The 20,554-nt window shown below is 33.4% G+C and overlaps 2 protein-coding genes across 3 annotated transcripts in view; one reads left to right on the forward strand and one right to left on the reverse strand.

Annotated features, from left to right (window-relative positions):
- LOC126750216 (uncharacterized) overlaps positions 1 to 20,554 on the forward strand; it is a 303,441-nt gene that overhangs the window by 79,505 nt on the left and 203,382 nt on the right. For both annotated transcript variants that reach the window (XM_050459759.1, XM_050459760.1), the window contains exons 9-10: positions 3,091 to 3,545; positions 12,081 to 12,780. In XM_050459759.1, coding sequence (XP_050315716.1) covers positions 3,091 to 3,545; positions 12,081 to 12,780 — 1,155 coding nt within the window. The remainder of the gene's footprint in view (positions 1 to 3,090; positions 3,546 to 12,080; positions 12,781 to 20,554) is intronic.
- Positions 1 to 20,554, reverse strand: part of LOC126750221 (uncharacterized) — a 140,164-nt gene that overhangs the window by 56,169 nt on the left and 63,441 nt on the right. The window lies entirely within an intron of this gene.

The following is a 20,554-nucleotide window of genomic DNA, read 5'->3' on the forward strand; positions in this document are numbered from 1 at the left end:
TATAAAAAAAAGTTTTACCTTTTGCTTTCAAAAAATAAAGCAATTCCTTCAAAGTATATGCATAAAAAAAGTGAAGGAAAAGGTCTCGCTTCTGCAAAGTAAAAGGTGTTAACTTTTTCTTATTTATAAAAAGAAGCATTTGCTTAAAAACTAAAGGATTTGCTTCTAAAAAAAGGAAACTAGGTTACAGCAACTTTTCTTCAGAGCCTGCATCTTAAAATTTGTGCATTTCATTTAATAAAATCTATTTGTAAGGGCTTCTTTAAGTGATCTTTGCTTGATTAATCGCAGTATTGTGTTAGTTATGGCTAATGTGGTGCATTTACGTACAAGAAAATACTACAAACCAAGACGTACACCTCGTGAGTCAGATTTCAAGACGTTGTTTAGATTTGAGGAGGAAAATGTGGTGTGGTTGGCAAATTACTTTCTTGGCATGCATTTCGAATCTCGTGGAGCAGCCCAGTCACCTGTGCAGAAAATGAAAATATTTCTGCGGTATTGTGCGAATCCTGGATTTCAGAGCGGAATAGCCGAAGAATTGGGATGTTCGCAACCCACAGTGTCCAGAATATTTCATGACGTGCTAGAGCGAATTGTACAACAAGCAAATTTATCAGGTTCCCAAATACAGAAAATCAAATTATGCAGGCCAAAGAGAAATGGTTGACCAGGTTCCGTTTTCCCACAGCTATTGGAGTTATCGACTGCACTCATATTGGTCTTGATGGAAAACCAGCCCAATTTGGAGACGAATATGTAAATCGAAAAGGTTTTGCCAGTATTAATGTACAGGTTACATGCGACCAGAATTCTGTTATAACTAGTATAGATGCAAGTTGGCCTGGATCAGTCCATGATGCTCGTATATGGAAAAATTCGGCAGTGTGTGAAATCATGAAAAAGACAAGAAACACTATTCTTCTAGGAGACAGTGGGTATGGTATAATGTCATGTCTTATGACTCCTTACACCGACCCCCACGAGGAATATCAGAGAGTTTTAACAGGCTGCTTTCATCAGAGCGAGTTGTGATTGAGCATACATTTGGGTAAGTAAAGCGGCGATTTCCTATCCTGAAGTATGGATGCAGATTAAAACTGACCAGTATTCCAAAAGTTATAATTGCGTGTGCTGTGTTGCACAATATAGCTAAGCAATTAAGAGATGAAGATTTTCAAGAAAATGACGAAGAAGAAGAACAGGACTTGCGATTTATAGAGAATGAAAATGTAGATGCTATTCGCGCACAAGGACGAAGGCGGCGAGAGGATTTAGCTCGTCTTATTACCAATAACAATATAGCTATATAATTAGGATTAAAACTTTTATGTAATGCTATGTATATGTCGTTTACTTCAAACGTACAAATATGTATTTACTTAAACTAAAAATAAACTTACACGTTTGAACTGGAAAAAAATGTTTAATTATTTTTTTTGTTATAAATGATACATATTACATATACGTCTATTTTTACAAGTTTTGGTAAATATTATATCCAACAACAACATACTCTTGCGGAGCTTTTTCGTTTGATGCCTCGTTTAAATTTTTTAGCTTGGCAGAGTAATATTGTTGTTGGAGACGAGCAACTTTCAGTTGTTCAACTTAAACTAATCGTTGAAGCTGGGTTGTCGTTAACTGCCTCGTCTCGTCAGACTCTTGTTTGCCCGAAGCAAAGGTAGGCTTCGAAGGAATTTTTTTTTGCAGCAACCTCTTCAACCGATGTGTAGGATCGCTTTTTGTTAGCTACTACTTGAGGCATAATCATTTGATGAGCATCGTTTTCCACCATAATATCATCCTTTGAAGTAGGTAAAGAAGGTTAACTTGCCACGCCAATTGCAAGAGCCCCTAATAAAAATATACATGCATGATAAGCACCTACAAGGTAATAATAAAGACCTAAATCTATTTCTCACCTGGTACCCGACTTAGTACAGGATTTATGTCCGCATCCATAGCATTTAACATAACTTTCTCCCAGGACAAAAGACGAATGGGCTTGTTCCCTGTTTTATTTTTGTCAGTTTTATTTTTCAGTCGCGTTTTCATATTGTTCACTTTTTTCATAAAAGCTTTAATATCCATCTCCTTGCCAAATGAAGTAACGTATTCCTTAACGAGTTATTTATATTCCTTAATCAGTTAATGCAGCAGTTTTTTTTTTTTCATCACTGGAACTTGAGATTTCTCGAGAATCTCCGGAAGTGCATGGATTTTTTCGGCGATAAACATCATCTCGTTAGGGGCATCTTCGGTAACTTTCTGTTCACTATCGGTGTCAGACATTTTAAATATTATATTCACTTTAAAATAGCTGCACAAGTAAGTTAGATGGATCTTCCTTACATTAATTTAACGTGCGAACTGCTTTTGATTATGAAACAAATAAGATCAACCCCATCAGTTACAGACCACATACGCGTTGACTGCACGCTGCAAGTCATGTCTTGTCGAAATCACTAATCTCTGTACCTTTTACTTTATTTTCCCAAAGCATTTGCTTGCAGGGAAGAGGTAGAGATTATGAATACGAATTAGAGCAAAACCTTTTACTTCTACCTTTTGCTTGTATCTTTTACTTCAAAGTAAATGCTTCAGTTTTATAAATACGGGCTAATGAATATTATTTTTCCGTGGTTACTTGATTAAAAATTAAAATTTTCAATGCATTAATGGCATCCTATTTAAAAATTTTAAAAATTGATTTTTACTACGAGTATAAGACAAAAAGTAGCAAATGCGGTATCATTATTCTCAGAATATTATTTTCAAAGTATGTGATAATATATCCTGTTAAACCGGTGAGAGAATATGTTTAAAGATGCTCTTATAACTACTCTACCAAATTTCATTTGTTTATCTCGAAAAGTAAAAAAGTTATTAAGTGTTCTCTTTTTCCTGTGTCATCCGGTATAACCTTTTAATTATAAAATATCACCTAATTTTAATATTCTCAGATATCGGTATAGTGCAAATCATAGATCTACTTAATCCATACTAGATGATTTACTATTTTTTAATGTAGTCTTTTTTATTAATAAATATTTTACTTTGTTTCATTAAATGACATCACATTTGTAGGAACAAACAATAGCCAACACGAAGAAGAACTGTCGAAATACTTCAGTCCCAGTGGAGAGCCCCAAATAACAACGGAAATGGACCATAGCTCAAAACTCTCCACTCTCAGGCAACTCCTCGAGCAAAGTGGCATACCGGAGGAACGTCCCACCATTCTCGATTCAAACTTGACCGCTTTTACGGAGCCAACAACAAATTTTCCTCCCTATTTACCCCCATTGCCACCTTTAAGTGTTCTATCCAGCAGCACTAAGAGACGGGTCAGTTTCGAAACTCCTATAGCAGAAGAAATACCTCAGAGCCCCAATACAAGGAGCAAAAATTTCAATTTTACTCCGATATCTCCGGGGCCGCAGTCGCCTATCCAGTCCAAATGCTCCAGTACCAGTGCCAGTCCGTTTGTTAGTCCCAGAAACACTCCGGTACCCAGGAAGAACTCCATTAAGCCAGTTAAGGTAATTTTTTCATTTAATATTAGGTAAACAATTACTTTTCTGACAGATCTTAATAATAATAATAATAATAATAATAAATGTTTTTTATATACTCAACTCAAAAATACATACAAAGTTTCATATGGAACAAAAAATATACGAATAAATAAAAGGCCGACAGATTCAGATTTCTGCATATAGCAGATTCTGCTCTTTAACACTGCGGCCAAATATCGATGTATAAATTAACTCTCAAGTGTGAAAAATACTAATAACTAAACTTATAAACATATTAACATTTATTTTTAATCTTTTTTAACACAAATAAAACGCAATTTTTAAACCAAACCAAGAAGCAAAGTCAATGCCGGAGACAAGGTTCAGAAGGCTATCTACCGACCTATCTGTCTAAAAAATTCTTAATTTGTCTAGCAATATTGTAAGAAAATTACCGTTTAAAGAATTCAGTTCGATGTCTGGGACTTTGAAGCGTTTTGTTTCGAAGATTCAAACGATGAACATCAGTATTAAAGGAAATTTTCCGATACAGGTATGGTGGGCTACGTTTTTTTAAAGTTTTATAATAACACAATGAATGCATCAATCTGCGGTTAGACATATTCAGCCACTTTAGTTCAGTCAATTTATGTGATACATGATTTCAAATTTTTTTGTCAAATACACGAATTCGTCAAAAACTTTTTTATTCTTCTCCTGTCCTCATAGTCCAAAAACCACCCATAGGCAACATCACAATAATTACATTGAGATAAAACTAGTCAGTCACAAAGGGGTTTTTTTAAGTTTATATCCAGATATTGCCGGTGAATATAAATAGACTTCAGCGCCATGTAAGCCTTTCTAACGACTTCACATATATGGTTTTTAAATGGAAGGGTCGAATCTACCATTAATCCCAAGCTTTTACTTTCATCAGCGATCTGTATTTGGTCATCATTTATTTTAATTGTAATCTGATTCTTAATGTCATTGTTACTCGTTAAGTTGCCAATAAGAAGCATATTAGATTTCAGAGGATTAATCTGAAAAATATAATAAGTAAAATTTTTAATATTTTTTTTGAGGGATTTGCATTTATTAATAAATGTACAATTTACTACAAACTATGTGAAGACTTCGCCTGATCACTTACAAATTTATGTTAAATTAAAGCTGTTTTAATCCCTTTAATTGTTATTATTAAATGCACACATAAATTTAATAACCTTAAATACTAAAATACCTAAACTTACCTATAAACCTGTGGAAAAAAAATTAAAATAATTAAAATTTTTCTTAAGCATTTTTGAATAAATTTATAAAAGTTTTTAGAAAAATGAGGAGAAAATATTATATTTTTCGTGAATATACTTTTAACATTCTTTGCTATTCTTTTTGTTTTTTATTTCTTCTTTAACTCAGGTGGTAGAATATTATAAATTTTTTGAGCAAGATAAATAACAAATATGAAGTTAATATTTTTGCAATGATTTGGCATGCTTAAGTTATCTCTAGCTCTTGTCCTTGTGATTTATTATTGTATGAACAAATTGATGTTATACATATACAGTAATCTAGTTTCGAAATCGGAAACTTAAAAAAAACATTCAGAAAACCTCGAAATAATGTCAGTTTGTAATCTAAATTATATTCTAAAAATGCCTCGTTACAAAGATACAAGGTACCAAAGTTTTAATTAAAATATTTAAATTTTATTATATTTCCAAAAATCTTTAGATATTTAAATGAAATTTCGCACATTTGGTTAAATAATAAGGATACATTTTTGACGTATATTCATATTTATATATTTATTTATTTAATACATAATTTGCTAAAAAAATTAAATTCATTAGGCGATTGGACCATTAGACATAAAATAAATAATTGGTAATAATGTTGCGATTAAAGCTATCTGTATTTAGGCATTAATCTAAGCAATATTTTTCTATAACAAAGAATACGCAGATGTTTATTTTTGCTACGGATTTTGTGATAGAATTGCGGAAGCAGCAGGTCGCGAATGTCGTAGACGCTACTCTAATATAAGAATTCTAAATGCTCACATTTTTATTAGAACTCATCAGAATTTTAGCCTGCATGATAATAATGAACAAAATAGAACCTATTTTGTAGTAGGAATCTAAATAATCGCAGCTACAGCCGGTTCATAATTTGTACCCCGGTGATGCGAGAAAAACAATATAGGTATTTTTATTATATTTTTCCAGTGGTTTTTAGTTTCAATCGAGGAAAAACGAAACTTAATTAAGATTATTTGGACAAATGAGTCCTCTTTTACGAGACGTGAAGTAATAAATTACCTACAAATTTGATATATTTCAGCATATCAAAATACCAGAGAAATTCGGCCAAGGCCATTTCAAAATGAATTTTCGGTAAACGTGTAGTTAGAAATCACTTAAATAATGATATTGGACCAGTAGTATCGCCATCTAAGCCACCGGCTCTTAATCCGATAGACTATTACGTATGGGGAGTATTAAAGATAAATTTTACACAAATCCTATATTTGCAAGGGTGGATTTAATTCTAAGAACTTAGCCAGCCTGCAATGAGATGCGGCAAAATTCTCATGCTACCTATCCATTTTTTAATCTCTGCATTTTTGCTACCTATCCAAACATACCAAACATCAATTAAATATCTAAAGTAGTTTTGAAAATTGAACCAAATTTAAACATTTAAATATTTGACATCCTGTAGCTTGATAAGGAAGCATTTTTTAAATAATTTAGTAATTTACCAGATATCCGATAAAAAGTAGTCACAAGGCGAAAGATCCGGTGAACGGATAGTCTACTCCATATCTCTACCAATGATATCAGATGTCCAGGATAATTTTTCCTTAAAAAAGCCATTGTTGCTCTTGATGTATGGCAGGCTGTCCCATCTTGCTGGAATCAAGTTCTGTTGGGGTTGAAATCTGGTCTTCTTAGTGTGGCAAGAAAAAATCGCGTAACATGATTAGATAGCGATTTGTGTTAACAGACACTGTGTTCGTCTATTTTCTCGAAAAAAATATGGCCTAATAATGCAGGTGCCAGATACGCCACCCCAACTGTTATTAACTGCTCGCAATGTAGCGGCTGTTGATACAGTTCTTTGAGATTTCCAGGTGCCAATTCCGAATATTTTGTTTGTTTGCCGTCCCCAATAAGTAACAGTGGGCCTCGTCATTCCTGATCAAAAGAACATCCTCTTAGTAATTTCAACATTATTTCTGTGAATATAAGTCTTGTCGCGAAGTCGTTGTGCCACAGTTCGTGAACGATCATAATTTTACATGGATAGCAATTAAGATCCAAGTGTAAGATTCTGCGAACTGGTCGATCTGATATTTGGGGAGTGCGAGCGTGACTCTTTCAATATTTTTCGGAGACCGAACAATTGTTTCAAAAACTTCATCCACTTCATAATGCTAACCCGCTTAGGTACGCTGTATGAGCTACCGACAACGGCTTCATTACAACTGAAGGGGCGACTCTCTCCGAATAGATACACCCCCTTTCTAAAAACATTCATTGGAATTGAGACAGCTGTGGAGTTCTATTCAAAAATAGCATAACTCCCTGCCGCAACCTGTATATGCCATTTGAGATTTTGATCAATTAATAGTTCAAGATATTTAATAATAATAAACAAAATTTATTACTTTTCATAAACAAGTACAAAATACAATATAAAAATTAAGGAATACACAATGTCTATGAAAAATAAAAAGCCGTGTTACGTCAGTATTCTGGTACGCAGACCAGATACTGTTTAGGCGCTCTCTAAAAAAATGTAAAAAATATAACATTAAAAAAAGTTGCTCTACAACCAGTACCAATATTTCAAATTACAGATCATAACAGTTGAAACTTAAAAATACAAAAACACATTCAGCGACATCACACAAAAAATCAAAATTAAAATAAAAGACCAACTTTATTTACTGACGTAAAAACAGAATGTCTTTAGTTTTTCTTTGAAAAGTAGAACATGCCAGATCAAATGATGTAATCTTTAAGGAATTCAAACTATATGAAAAGCTTCGTTTAAAAAGTTCTTTTCTGTGTCGAGGAATAGTAAGAAGATGTAAATTGCGTAAGTTACGATTATTGTTGTTAATTCTAAAATCTGCTCTATCATACAAGTATTGGGGAGATTTAAATTTTATTACCTTGTAGCCCAACGAAATGAAGTGTATTTTTCTGCGGTTATAGATATTAAGCCAGCCGATGTCTATAAGCTTATGAGAGATCCGAATTCTGCGGCGTATCCCAAAAATAAGGCGAAGGGACGCATTTTGTACTTTCTGAATTCTACGAGAATCAAACTGATCCAAACATGGGCCATATTCTGTGTCACAGTGGTTAAAGTTGGAGTCACATAGATGTTTTTTTAATTTTTGATTTAAACATTTTCTTTGATTATAAATAAGTTTAAGAGCACCATAGGCTTTTCGGAGCTTTTCTGTGACATGCTCATAAAACCGAAAATCAGAATCAATAACAAGTCCCATGATTTGGACGTGTTAGTTAATGGAATGGTGACGTTGTTAATTTGTATATTAAACTCGTTGCTAACTCTCAATCTATTATTTTTATCTCCTCCGAATACAGTAACAGATGATTTTGAAGGGTTTATATTGAGATCGTGACACGTTGAGATTTCTATTGTACTTTTTAAATCCAAATTTATATTTCTATTGGCAATTTCTGTATTATTTGGGTGATGATGAAGTGAAGATAGAGTTGGGTGTCGTCCGCATACAAATGGTAGCTACAAAATTTTAAATGGTCTTTAAATAGACATGTATAAATTGTGTACAACAATGGCCCCAGGATACTTCCCTGAGGAACAACTACTGATAAAGGTGCTGAGTTAGATTTTATACCATTCAAAACGATCTGCTGGCTGCGATTACCCAAAAATCATTTAAAAAATGTTATTGCTGTTGTTATTGTTATCTCTTGAAAATCCTATATAACTTAAAATTGATAATAAAATCCTATGATTAATTAAGTCGAATGCCTTTGTGTAGTCAAGTAAAATTAAAGCAGTAAACTCCCCTTGATCCCACGCTCGGAAAATGTCATCTGTCACACACCCGTAGCACAGCTATATCCTTGACGAAACCCTGATTGTTTGAGTGGCAAAATTTCATGACTGTTCAAAAATACTCGAGCTTGATTATTTGCAACTTTTTCGAGAATTTTGGAAAGAACGGGAAGAATGCTTATTGATCGGAGATCTTTAAGTTCCTTTGGTTGAGCTATTTTGGCCAAAGACGTGACTAAGGCGTGTTTCCACATATTTGGAAATACCGAATTTTTCATACATTCGTTTATTATGTGAAGCACAAATGGGACAATAAATGGACAACAAATCTGAATTAATATAATATTAAGCCCATCACAACCATAAGCTTTACTTTTTATGGAAAGAATAATTCTTATTAACTCGATTTCGGTTATTTCTTGCAATTGAAAAGCATGTTCAAAATTTTTAACTAAATTATTATCATAGAACTGCAGCAGATTCTGATTTTCTTGATACGGATTAGTACAGTTCGAGGTAAAAAAATTATTAATTAAGTTTACATCACATAATTCTGAAGGAATGTTCTTTTGTCTATTTTTAACAACATTAAGTTTTTTCAGTTCTGTCCAGGTTTCCCTACTTGATAAATTGGAATTAAATTTTGTTCGTAAAAGGCTTTTTTCTCATTACGAATCGCTGTCATCGTGAATCGTCCTCTAAATGCAAATAGAATTGGTCTATATTGGAATTTGGTGGTCTGTAGACATTTCGTATAACATCATTATCATTACGTGACTTAATCCTAATCCAAATACATTCAATAAAATCAAGTGTTAACGTACTCACAATTTCAAAAGAAATATTAGATTTTATGTAGAAGGCCACTCCACCACCACGTCTGCCCAGCCAATTACATCTAGAAATATTGTAGCCTTCAACACAAATATCTGAACTATCTATACTTGGGTGCAACCAAGTTTCTGTCACCCCAACAATGTCCGAATCAACATCAAAAACATTATTTTTAAAACTTGCAAAGTTAGCATGTAAGGAGCGTATGTTAGTATGAGAAACAACAAGAGACATTTTAATAGAAAACCTTCGTGACAATCAAAAAAAAAATACGACAATAGACCAAAATACTTAAACACTTAAGACATTTAGAATGCTTAAAATACTTAAAAAATATACCCTAAACCTACCCAAAAAACTGTCTTAATTAATCAGAAGTAAGTATCTAATTTTTATCTGACACCTTATTACATTTATTATTACTCACATTTCCACTTTTAAGGGTTCTTTTTAGGGGATGATTAGTATTCTTGCTATCGCTACTAGATGTTTTTCGTTTAAGAATCGGATGCGGTGGTGGTCGTTGAAACTCAAGATGTGATAGCTGCGTAGCTTCTTCCTTTTTCAGGTCTTCCGGGGTCCTGCTTTGTCCGTTTATGAATAACACTTTATTCCTAATATATGCCTCCTTGTTGTTTTCTTTCGCTATTTTCAAGTGTCTATAAAGAAGTTTATGTTCGGCTTGTTCCTGATCGGTGCGATCGTGATTTATATAAATTTGTGTCCTCTTTAATTTCTCAGAATTCTTAGGAATTTATTTTTTCAAAAGGTAGTTCACCACCTCTAATGAAGCTGCTTGATGCTTTTGAGCTGAGGGTTTACCTAAACGAAAGAAATTTTTTACGTCAGAAAATCGGCATTCAACTCCTAATTTGCTGTTAATAATATCCAAACAAGTACCAATTTCGATAGATATCGATAGATACCGATTTCGTCCTTGCCCTCTTCAAGACCGTGAATAATCAATTTGTATCTTTTTGACTCTCTTTCAACTTTATTCAGCTTTTCTTTAAGCTGTTGGACCTCTACCTTAAGAGCTTTTTTTCATTGTATAATGGTTTCCCAAAATATAAGATTAGTTATGGGTAAATTCAATATGTACATACGGTTTCAATGATCCCATATATAAAGTCTGCAAAGTTTCACAAATTAAAACTCACTATTTTTGATGACTTTGAAGATTTTCTTTGACTACCAATTTTTAATGCTCACTTAACTAAAGCTGACCATACACTCCATTTAGTCTGCCAAACTTTTATTTGATAGTTATTTTCAGTTAAAAAATATGAATAATCTGATAGAAAAATATAAATCTTTACCCCAGTGAGAGAAAAAAGAAATGTAATTTGTTCTTGCTACATGCATGCTTAATTTATATGTTTTCAAACAGTTTTTATTTTATTCAGGCCTTCTATAGTATACTGTTTTGTTTAATCCTAACTAGAACCTCTAAAAAGTTAAGCGGTGCTATCTGCATACGAAAGAATTGTTCCGTTAGTTAGTTTAATATCAAGAAGAAAATTGGCCTGTGACACTCATATTTTTATAATTTTATCGTAACAAATTGTCGTCTATTTTGTAAATAATTTTTCATAAGTGTCATTGCGTTTCACCTTATCCCATATTGCTCTAGAACTGAAAGAGAATCGAAAGCCTCAGCCAGGTCATTAAAAACACCAAGACATTTTCTGTTATTACTCAAATGGCTAATGACATTAGAAGTAACTTCGCGTAAAGTATCTGTAGTATTACGACCTGTTCAAACCCCATATTGTTTATTTGATATAATGTTATGCCTATTTAGGAAGTCTAATAATCGATCTTTTAAACTTTTTTTAATAATAAATGTGATTTATTAAGTTTTGTATGCAAGTTCGGATACTGAAAAGATCTTTTTTTCGTCATTTCACTTATAAAACTTTTTGAATACTTTTAAATTGGTTGTCTCTAGTACTAATTTTATGTATAAATATTTTTTAAATTTTGTAAGAAATATAGGTAATCTTCGATCTTAAGGATTTCTTCACTATATAGTTTGTATTAAGAATAAATTTTGTCTTTGATAGTCAACGTAGACTTCAGCTGTTACATTTTAGTAGTTTTTTAAGTATCTTTATTTTTGTTTTAAATTTCATTTCCTGACTCGTGATACTCTATCAATGTTGAGGAATTTCATAGGTCAGTTATGGAGTACTTTATTGAATCGTTTTTTTTTTCAGTTTTTTTATGGGTATAAGAATCGATATCGGTGAACTATGTGATATTTTTATTTTGAAAAATGAAAACTGGTCTATTAATAAGAGAATAGTGTAGATTATTAAATGCCAATACTGCTTCTGGTAATTATCTGTCTTGCGATATTTGATATTCATATAGTCATTCACATTTCATATGTATTTTTACATTTATCAATGAAAACTAATGTGTTTTTCAAATGATACGTTCTAAAATTTCTTGTAGGTACACCTTTCTGCAAAAACATGAATAGCACAATCATTAAATTGACATAGATGTCAGTAAATAGTAAAAATAGAGATTTGATAAATACATGGATTTTAAGAAACAAACAATTATTAGTATTCTGTATTCCAAAAATTCAAATAATCATAAAGCCTTTTAATACAATCCTAATTGAATCTATTTCTTTATTTTAAGGTAAAAACTGAAATGGATCTTTCTCTTGACATATCTCCGGAGGCATTTTTACCAATGTCCGCCCCAGTGAGCCCAATGCTCAGCAAATCCGGCAACAGCATGCTCCAAAAACTGTTAAACGCCAACAGCAAAGTCCAGTACACTCCAGAATACGCTGTCGCCCCGGATTCCACCCAGTTTTTTCCAGATTTGTCCAGGTCCCAGTCGGTACCGTTACAATCGAAAGGCGAGCCGGAGCTTATTATTGGCTGTGATAATAATAACATCGATGCATTTAACTTGGATATGTCCACAAATAACCAGACTTTAACAGAATACGGATTAAATTTAGTTAATACTTGCGCTGAGGGCACTTTTACGACAAATAGCCAAAAGTTGAGGAACATTACACGTTCGCATAGCATAGACATCGACGTGGTGGGATTCGATATTGCGAAGTCGTGTAATCCTTCCAGATCTGTGCCGAGTACGCCACTGCCATTCACATCAAATCTGGTGTTGGATAACGCGAAGAATTTCCAGAACAGTTCCAGATCGTATCCGTCTACGCCTCTGAACAACACCGAGACGTTCGTTTATCAAATGAACTCGGATTGTTTGTTAAACGGGCAGCCGATAAGGGGAGCGGAAGAGCAGACCGACGTCCTGGATCCATTTTTACCCAGTTTCGAATTGAATAACGAGAGCGGTCAGTTGGATGGTGAGTACGCTTTGATAGAGAACACCGACGGGTTGATTGACGAAAATAGCATTTTAAAATTGCAGGTTTTTAATAATGGTAATATTAATTAAATTATTACTTTTTTTTATTATGGGTTTAGGGAAAAATATTGGAGTTTGAAAATGGAAAAATCACTTTATACCTTTATACAATACAAGTTTGAACATTTATATTTTTACACATATTTATTTGCATTACATGCTTACTCAATCGGACATCATTTATTTTACGAATGAGTCGATTATTAAAAACAGCGGATTTCGCAACGAAAAAAGAGCTGTTTCGTTAGAGGTGAATATATATTTTATATAATTACATATTTAATACATTGCTGAATTATGATGGATGGGAAAATAAAACAAAAGTCTACAAGTTTTTTAACATTTTTAAGCATTATTTCTTATACAATTTATTATATTCAGATCGTCCTTTTTTCGACCGATCGGAGTCTAATAGACTTCCGTCGAAAGAAATCGGCTTTTACAGCTTGGGAGTAGCGTCGCAGCAATTTGTGTATTAAAGATAAAATTAACAACACAATTAACTGAAGATATGGCGCTACTAGCGATGCTTCTATAGTCTGTACGAAGGCAAATGCCATTCTACAGAACGTGTTAATTCGTCGGATAACTGGACGCAAAGTCCGCGAGGGATTGGGGAAAACAGAATCGGGGCCTAAAAGCCGGTGATACCAAGCTTGTCAGATTAACAAAGAGAGGACTAATCAGCGCGTACTATAATTATAAAAGCAAAAACATTTAATAATAAAAAAGACCTTGTTTTAGGTTAACTTAGGAATACAAAATTACGTTGTTGAATATTTTTTTAGACTACCAATTTTATAATATATAGGTACAACTTTATATAACAAACTTATGTAAAAAAACAACTACTGATAAGCACATTAAAGGAAAAATGTGGCAATTTTATTTATGAGTAGGTGCATACTCTCTATTCGCACGTATTTATTCCCAATAGGTATGTTGAAGTACATTATGAAACCAAAAATAAATTTAAAAAAACATTACCATTCCCTTCTACATTAAAATTGATATAGAATTAAAGGCAAGTACTATCAAATCAATGAATTTAAAAAACCACAAAAAAAAACATAAAATAATTTTCTCTCTCTACGTTAAAGCAAACTTGCTCTAAAAAGACAGTAGCATTTTGGTGCAAAACAAGAAATTAAATTTGTGTACAGAATTTACGTTTATCAAAAAAAAAATTAAAAACAATAAAATATATTTTCAAAAAATTCTTCAATTTACCTCATAGCAAAAGGAAATTTACTCTAGAAAACCAGTAACATGTTGATGCGAAACATAAAATCTATTTCAATAAAAAAATTAAATTAAAAAAAATCAATAAAGGGCAAAAAATAAATTAAAATTTCACAAAAAAAATAAAAAATACATTAAAAAGTTTTTTCAATTTACGTCATTGCAACTTTGGAAATGTGCTCTAAAAAATCAGTAAAATATAAGTTCCGAATATTCAATTAAATTTCGGAAAAACATATTTGTTTTTAGGCAAGAATTAATAAAAAATAGAGTTAATGAAATCAGAAATTCAATTATTCAATTAAAAGCTTTCAATTTTGCCGTTACTAGATAATTCTTCTGTGGCAAATTCTAAGGCGTCCCAATATGTTGATTTCACCGTAGATAATAATTGTCGAATTATTTCTAAGTAAAGGAAACTTAATTAATAATAGGCTTAAAAATTATATGGATGTAAATAATAAACCTTCAACCATCTTGCTTGCGCTTGAGTTTCTCTTTAAAAGCAAAGAAGTAGCTTTTAATTTACCAATCCTGTTATGAAGTATAAAGGAGTCACGGTCTATCTTTTAAATTCTTCCTTATTAAAAATTGAATTCTGTTATTATTAGTCAGGTAACATTTTAACATGTTGTACTTTTGTATAATATTTGGCCACTGTGGCCATATGCTAGATAACAGATTAGATGAGTTTCTACTAATCTACAATAAATTTTGTGTTTTAACCTTTTTTGTAGGGGCGAGGCGAAAAGTGTAAAACTTTTTTTTGCAGGATCGCAGCTTTGATGCTATAAAGATGCAAAAAAGACCAGTAGCGTTAATGCTGCAACAGACAGTAACTAAAGATCCGCATTCCGCCCAAGTCCTATATCCCTTCTCTGTTAAAACTTTTTTAGTTTTTTCGATATTTCAAATATCATCTAATCTAAGTCTGATTTTAAGATGTTTTTAGAACTGATAACATTGGTTTTATTATACTAGTTGACCTGCTTAAACTGGTGGCCTCTGCTTTCCTTTAGTGATATATTGGGGTTTTGGGTATAAAATTCTCGTAGTCTCGGATACTTGTTTGCTAGAATGTTTTGTTGAATAATCACTTTTTTTGAAAAAATCGTCTTTCGACAATCTTAGCAAAATACTTTTTGAAATCCCGTATTTTCGAGCCGTTATACAAGTATTAGTCTTAAGTAGTGCCGAGCGATGCCGGTTTTTTGACAAGGTTTTGCTTTAAAAAATATAGGTTTTTCCATTATTCTAATATAAAACTTTTTACATGTGTTGTTCGAAATGACTTTCTCTCTTGGCTAATGCACTGACTCCAAAACTCAAATTGTCTAATGCACTCTCTGCCTCTGTGAATTTCGTTTGATGCAACCCTTTTTAATATTCTTGGAGTTATACTTTAAAAAACTTCCGAAATTCTCCTTTGTAATCCGTAGGTCTCATCTACGCACTGACTATTCCGGGCTAGCAACAATGGCTCTTGCCGGTCTTTTGATAGATCCTTGTCGAGATTAGACGCCATCTTTTTATAATTCTGGGTCGCATCTAGGTGCTTGGACTTTTGACTTGCTCGGAGAATAGGAACCGACTGGTCGGGATAGGTTTGGTCGCATGTATTTATGAGGTCTGGGTGTGATGTTATTGTACGCGAGCCTGTGAAGCAGACCACGCCCCCTCAGATTGCGGAACTTTGGTTAGCGAGAGAAGGTCGGGCGGAGGTGTGAACGTAACCGGTCCTTTACGGTACTTTTTGGTGTGGTTTTAGGATTTTGACGGTTGGATTGGGTTTTATATGCGGTTTGTTTTTAAGTGATTAGTAGGGATGGGAATGGGATTTGAGCACGCTGGGAAGAAAGCGAACGTACACCGCGAGAGACTAGACCTCGACTCCCAGCAGTAGCTTGATAGTCGGATTTGAATTTAATTTTTCTAATTTTGCCATTAGGTTGTCTATTTTCTTTTCTAAGATCCCGTCGGGCAAGCTTAGAAGGTTCAGGAGATTTGTGTTTTTGATCGAGAGCTCTGGGCGTTTCATGTGCGATGAAGAGTTGCCCTCCTTTGGCTCCGCCCTCCTGATTTCAGAGTCCGCGTCGGGCTTCCTCAAGGTCTCAGCGAAGCTTTTTTTTTTGGTTGTTTACATTTTTAATGTTTGGGTTTTTTGGGCACCGCCAATAGCTCGCCGGGTGATCACCGCCACAAACACTCAGCCGGGGTTGCTCTGTTTTTAACACATTCTGAGTAGAAGTGTTCGCCCTTGCATTTGTGGCAACGCGGCTTCGCGTTGCCACAAAGGGCGCGTCCTCCCCTTGCCCGCTAAGGAGAGGTTATTCAAGGGCATGTAGTGTGGGTTTTTTATTAATTTAGGAGTAGGATTTACGGTTTTGGTGAGATCTGAGACTGACGATGTTGAGCGGACTGGCTCCCTGTTTGTGGTTATCTCAGGGTAAACCGGTTCCGAGGCCGGCTCGTCTCCGTCTTGTGAAGTCGGAGACGCTTCCTCCCTGGTTCTTTTATTTTTAGGTTGTTTCTTTTGATTTTTATCACTAACCAGATCCCCCAGTTCTGTCAGTTTCTCATTTTGAGTTTGCGTTTCAGGTCCGAGATCTGCCCATTGAGATAATGATTCTCTGAGATTAACTTATTCATTTTCTGTTCGAATAGTTGCATTTTCTCGATAATCTGAGAGTTTTTAAGCCTAATCTCATGCAACTCACTATTACTCCTCTCAATTTGCAAATCTCGTTCCCGAACTGCCTCCTCGAGTTTTCCTACTTCTTCCTCGCTTTTCCCAATCTCCGCACTCTGGGGTGGCACCTTGCCAACTCCCAGGTCGGGGCTTGGTGTGGTTTTTAATGTTTTGGATAGTCTAGGATCACGGGATTTAGATTGGGGTTTTAGGAACTTAGAGGAGTCGTCCGAAGTCTTACCCCTCTCTCTCTCATGTTTGCTTTTCATTCTCTTGTAGTCTTCGCTTTTCGTTGATCTGTCCGTAGAATAACCATCAGACATGTCCATTGATTTCTTTTCCTCTTTTTTTCGGCGTTGGTTGTGCCCCCCACTGACGATGGGGGGCGAGTCGACGTTTTTCTCCGCCGTTCTTGCTTTTTGGTCTTCTCTGGTTGTTGTATTCTCTTACGGAAACTGTCTTATATTAATGTAAAGTAATTGTAAAACATTTAATTGTAACTCTTCATTTACGATTAATAAAGTTGTTGGCCGCTCCAATCTTTGAAAGTATGTATGCGCAGAAATATAACGTTCTCGATAGCGCGATGCCTATAATTCCGGTTCGTTCAAAAAACTACGGCAAATTTATTTGAGTAACAAATAATAATTACGCTTTAAAAAAAATCATATCAAATTATTGGATAAAAAAGCCCATTAAAAATGATTGTTTCTAATAACGTGCTGTTTTAAAAAATAAAACGCCAAAATTACTGATTTTGACATTTTAAATAGGCGTGTAAAAGATCTAAAGTCATAAAATGCAATGAAAACTACTTTTTCGTGATTACTTGATTTAAAATACAGATACATCTTATTACATTAAATTAACATAATTATTTTGACACAATAAACAAATCGGAGCGTCAAATACGTAGTTACTAATATGATTAACTAAAATGGCATCATAGCAGCAGACGATAGAGTGAAGATGGCGCGAGAGAGATAGAGAAAGTATGAGAAGGAAAGAGGGACGCGAAGTGGGAAATACAATTCTCAGTAGCTTCATAAATTTGTGACTTGCCCATTTCCTTACGCTCAAATAGTCCGATTATTGAAATATACATTGTTCTTCATGTACTGAACTTACCTTGTCGTAATCTGACGCGCTCGAGTTTTTCTAAGGATCATTTTTTTACTAATCTGACGGACTGATCTCAACACTATAGTAAGGTTCTAGCACGCCTCTATAGTAAGGTTCGAAATATGGTAGGAGTACATTTTATAAGGTCTCATCACATATTATTTTCTGACGCGCTCGAGTAATGCTTAAAATTCCCGCTTGGGCTGTCCTACTATTAGTTGGTGTAAATAATGGAGATGTGGCAGAATACGAATATCCTTTCGGTAATTAAAGGCGTACTGTACACCATACAAAAATATCTTAGCCTCATAATATTAAATAGCTGTCATTTTGTAATCCGTATTTTCATGTCCCTAAGAAGAAACACCTACGTCCGAATGAAATTTTTTTATAATACAGGTGACTGAAAGAAACGTTTAAGCGGCCATTTACGCAGGTGATACTTTTCTATGGCTAACTGAATCAGCAATCTTTTTCCGACCCTCAGATAAGTTTTCTTCTGTGAAAATTAGATTTCTGGTACGTGCGTTTTTATCATTGCATGGAAGTATCACCAATAACAAAACATATTAGGATAAGAGTGTTCACGTGTGCTTTGTGTGATGGTATATATTATCGAATAATAAATATTATGGTCATGCAATTTTCAATGTACACTAGATCGCTCTCACGTGTAAACTCGTGAAATTTGGACCTAGTTCGCATTACCGAAATATTCATATCATAGGTCACATATTCTTCCTTGTAGATTCTGTAAATCATATAACTTAAAATGTGAAAAAAAAAACGGATTTTAATGTTTTAATTGTTATATAAAATCCAATTTTATTTTGTATGTTTCCTAAATGCATTTTTTAGCGAGTTATATGCGTTTAGGATTAGTTTTTTGAAACATTATTGTTAAAAACAAATTGTTTATTAGCTTTTTGTATAATAATCGGACTTGGTTAATGGATTTTTGCTGACAAACTAATTTAATTTTCTGGAGTTATCGGATTTCTTGTTAAACTGTATTAGTTCTTCTGGACAAGGTTAGCTAAGTCTCATTATCGAAATTTCTTCATCGGAAATTCTAAAACTGGTTTTTCGAATATTTTTCTGCGCAAGATAGAGACCGTAACACCCATGGAATTCCTAAGGAAAAGCACCGCTTTTGCACAATTTTAAAAGATTTTTTTTTGTTTCTAGTATCGGTAATAAGCCTTTATATAGTTTGACTAATTTCTTTGGCTTTATAATTACTGCTATGGTTGTATTTATAGTTGATAGTATCGGTCCTTTTCTCGCATATCCGGCAGAAATCCTTTTTACGTTTAAAAAGGATAAGTTATACTGTTCTCCAAAAAATCGTTTATAAGTAATGAACAAGGTAGCCAAATATTTCTCTTGTGTTGATTTTTGTGTGTGATAGGATTCATTTGTCGGGAAAATTTCAATGTGTAATTTCACGTCAATAATAACACTGTCAAGAATTGTTGGAGGTTTAAATTTTACTCGTCTATCTTTTACAATTTAGTTGCCGGCTGGTTCTTTATGTGCGAATGCATTTAGAACTACATCTACTTTAGAAAAAAAGCTTTACATCTCCTTAATTTATCTTTGAAAGACATCAAGTTTCCAATAACTGTCACAGAGTACTTTTCTCTCTTCATCAGAAAACTTATGGCATTTGAACTTAAATTTTTGATAATCTATGGGTTTTTGTTGCTTTTTTTTATTTCATAGTTCAGGTACTAACTTCTTCTTTTTTTGTCACACTATACTTCCAAGTTTCCCTGGATGACTTGTCCCTCACCTGCTTTCAATTTTAGTGGCTGTACTAGAGAAATGTTCTTTTATAAATTTAAATATTTTAATAAATGTATTTTCATTATTCCATTAGCCATTCAAAATCATAAAACTCAGAACATTGAATGTGGTTCTAAAACAGTTGTATAAAAAAAACTATTAAGTTTCCTGCTTTTTGCTACTAAATAATACCATCATAGTTTGATCCTGTAATGAATTATGACTTCCACATAAGTCACTTAATTATGATTGATCTTCAATAATACTTATTATTTTATGATTTGTAGAACTAAAAATAAGGTGAGAGTGCTTGTAACTACAGCACTTGTGCTGTAACTGTGAACGTAAGTGAGAATGCTTGTAAGTAAATCTGTAGTTTTACTACAGGTACAAGCACTCTCGGTTGGGAAATTTCAATATTAATAAATACCGAAAATGTAATTGTGCCGAAAAAAAAACTGGGACATTAAAATTTAGGTAGGGGATTGTCTCCTAGTCTATTAAAGTAAATCGCATTCCTTGGGTATGGTATGCATATTTACGCATTATGAATTTTTGGAGTCTTAATAATTACATATTTAAATAATAATATTTAGACAGAACATTTTTATTTTTCGATATTTATTTTTATTTGGAACACATTTTATAAATAAACCAAAACTACTACTAATACTTAGTAAGCGCACCGTCGTTATCAGTTACAGCTTGCACACGTCGTGGCATATTTAAAATTAAGTTTCTGGTTTATTCTTCGGTATTTGGTCCCATGCGTCATCTATCTTTAGGCGTAATTCATTCTGATTTCTATGCCTAAAGTTATCTTTATACATATATTTTTCCATTTTACCCCAAACGTTTTCAATTGGGTTGA

The sequence above is a fragment of the Anthonomus grandis genome, chromosome 2, assembly GCF_022605725.1.
Source record: "Anthonomus grandis grandis chromosome 2, icAntGran1.3, whole genome shotgun sequence".
Taxonomy (NCBI): Eukaryota; Metazoa; Arthropoda; class Insecta; order Coleoptera; family Curculionidae; genus Anthonomus; species Anthonomus grandis.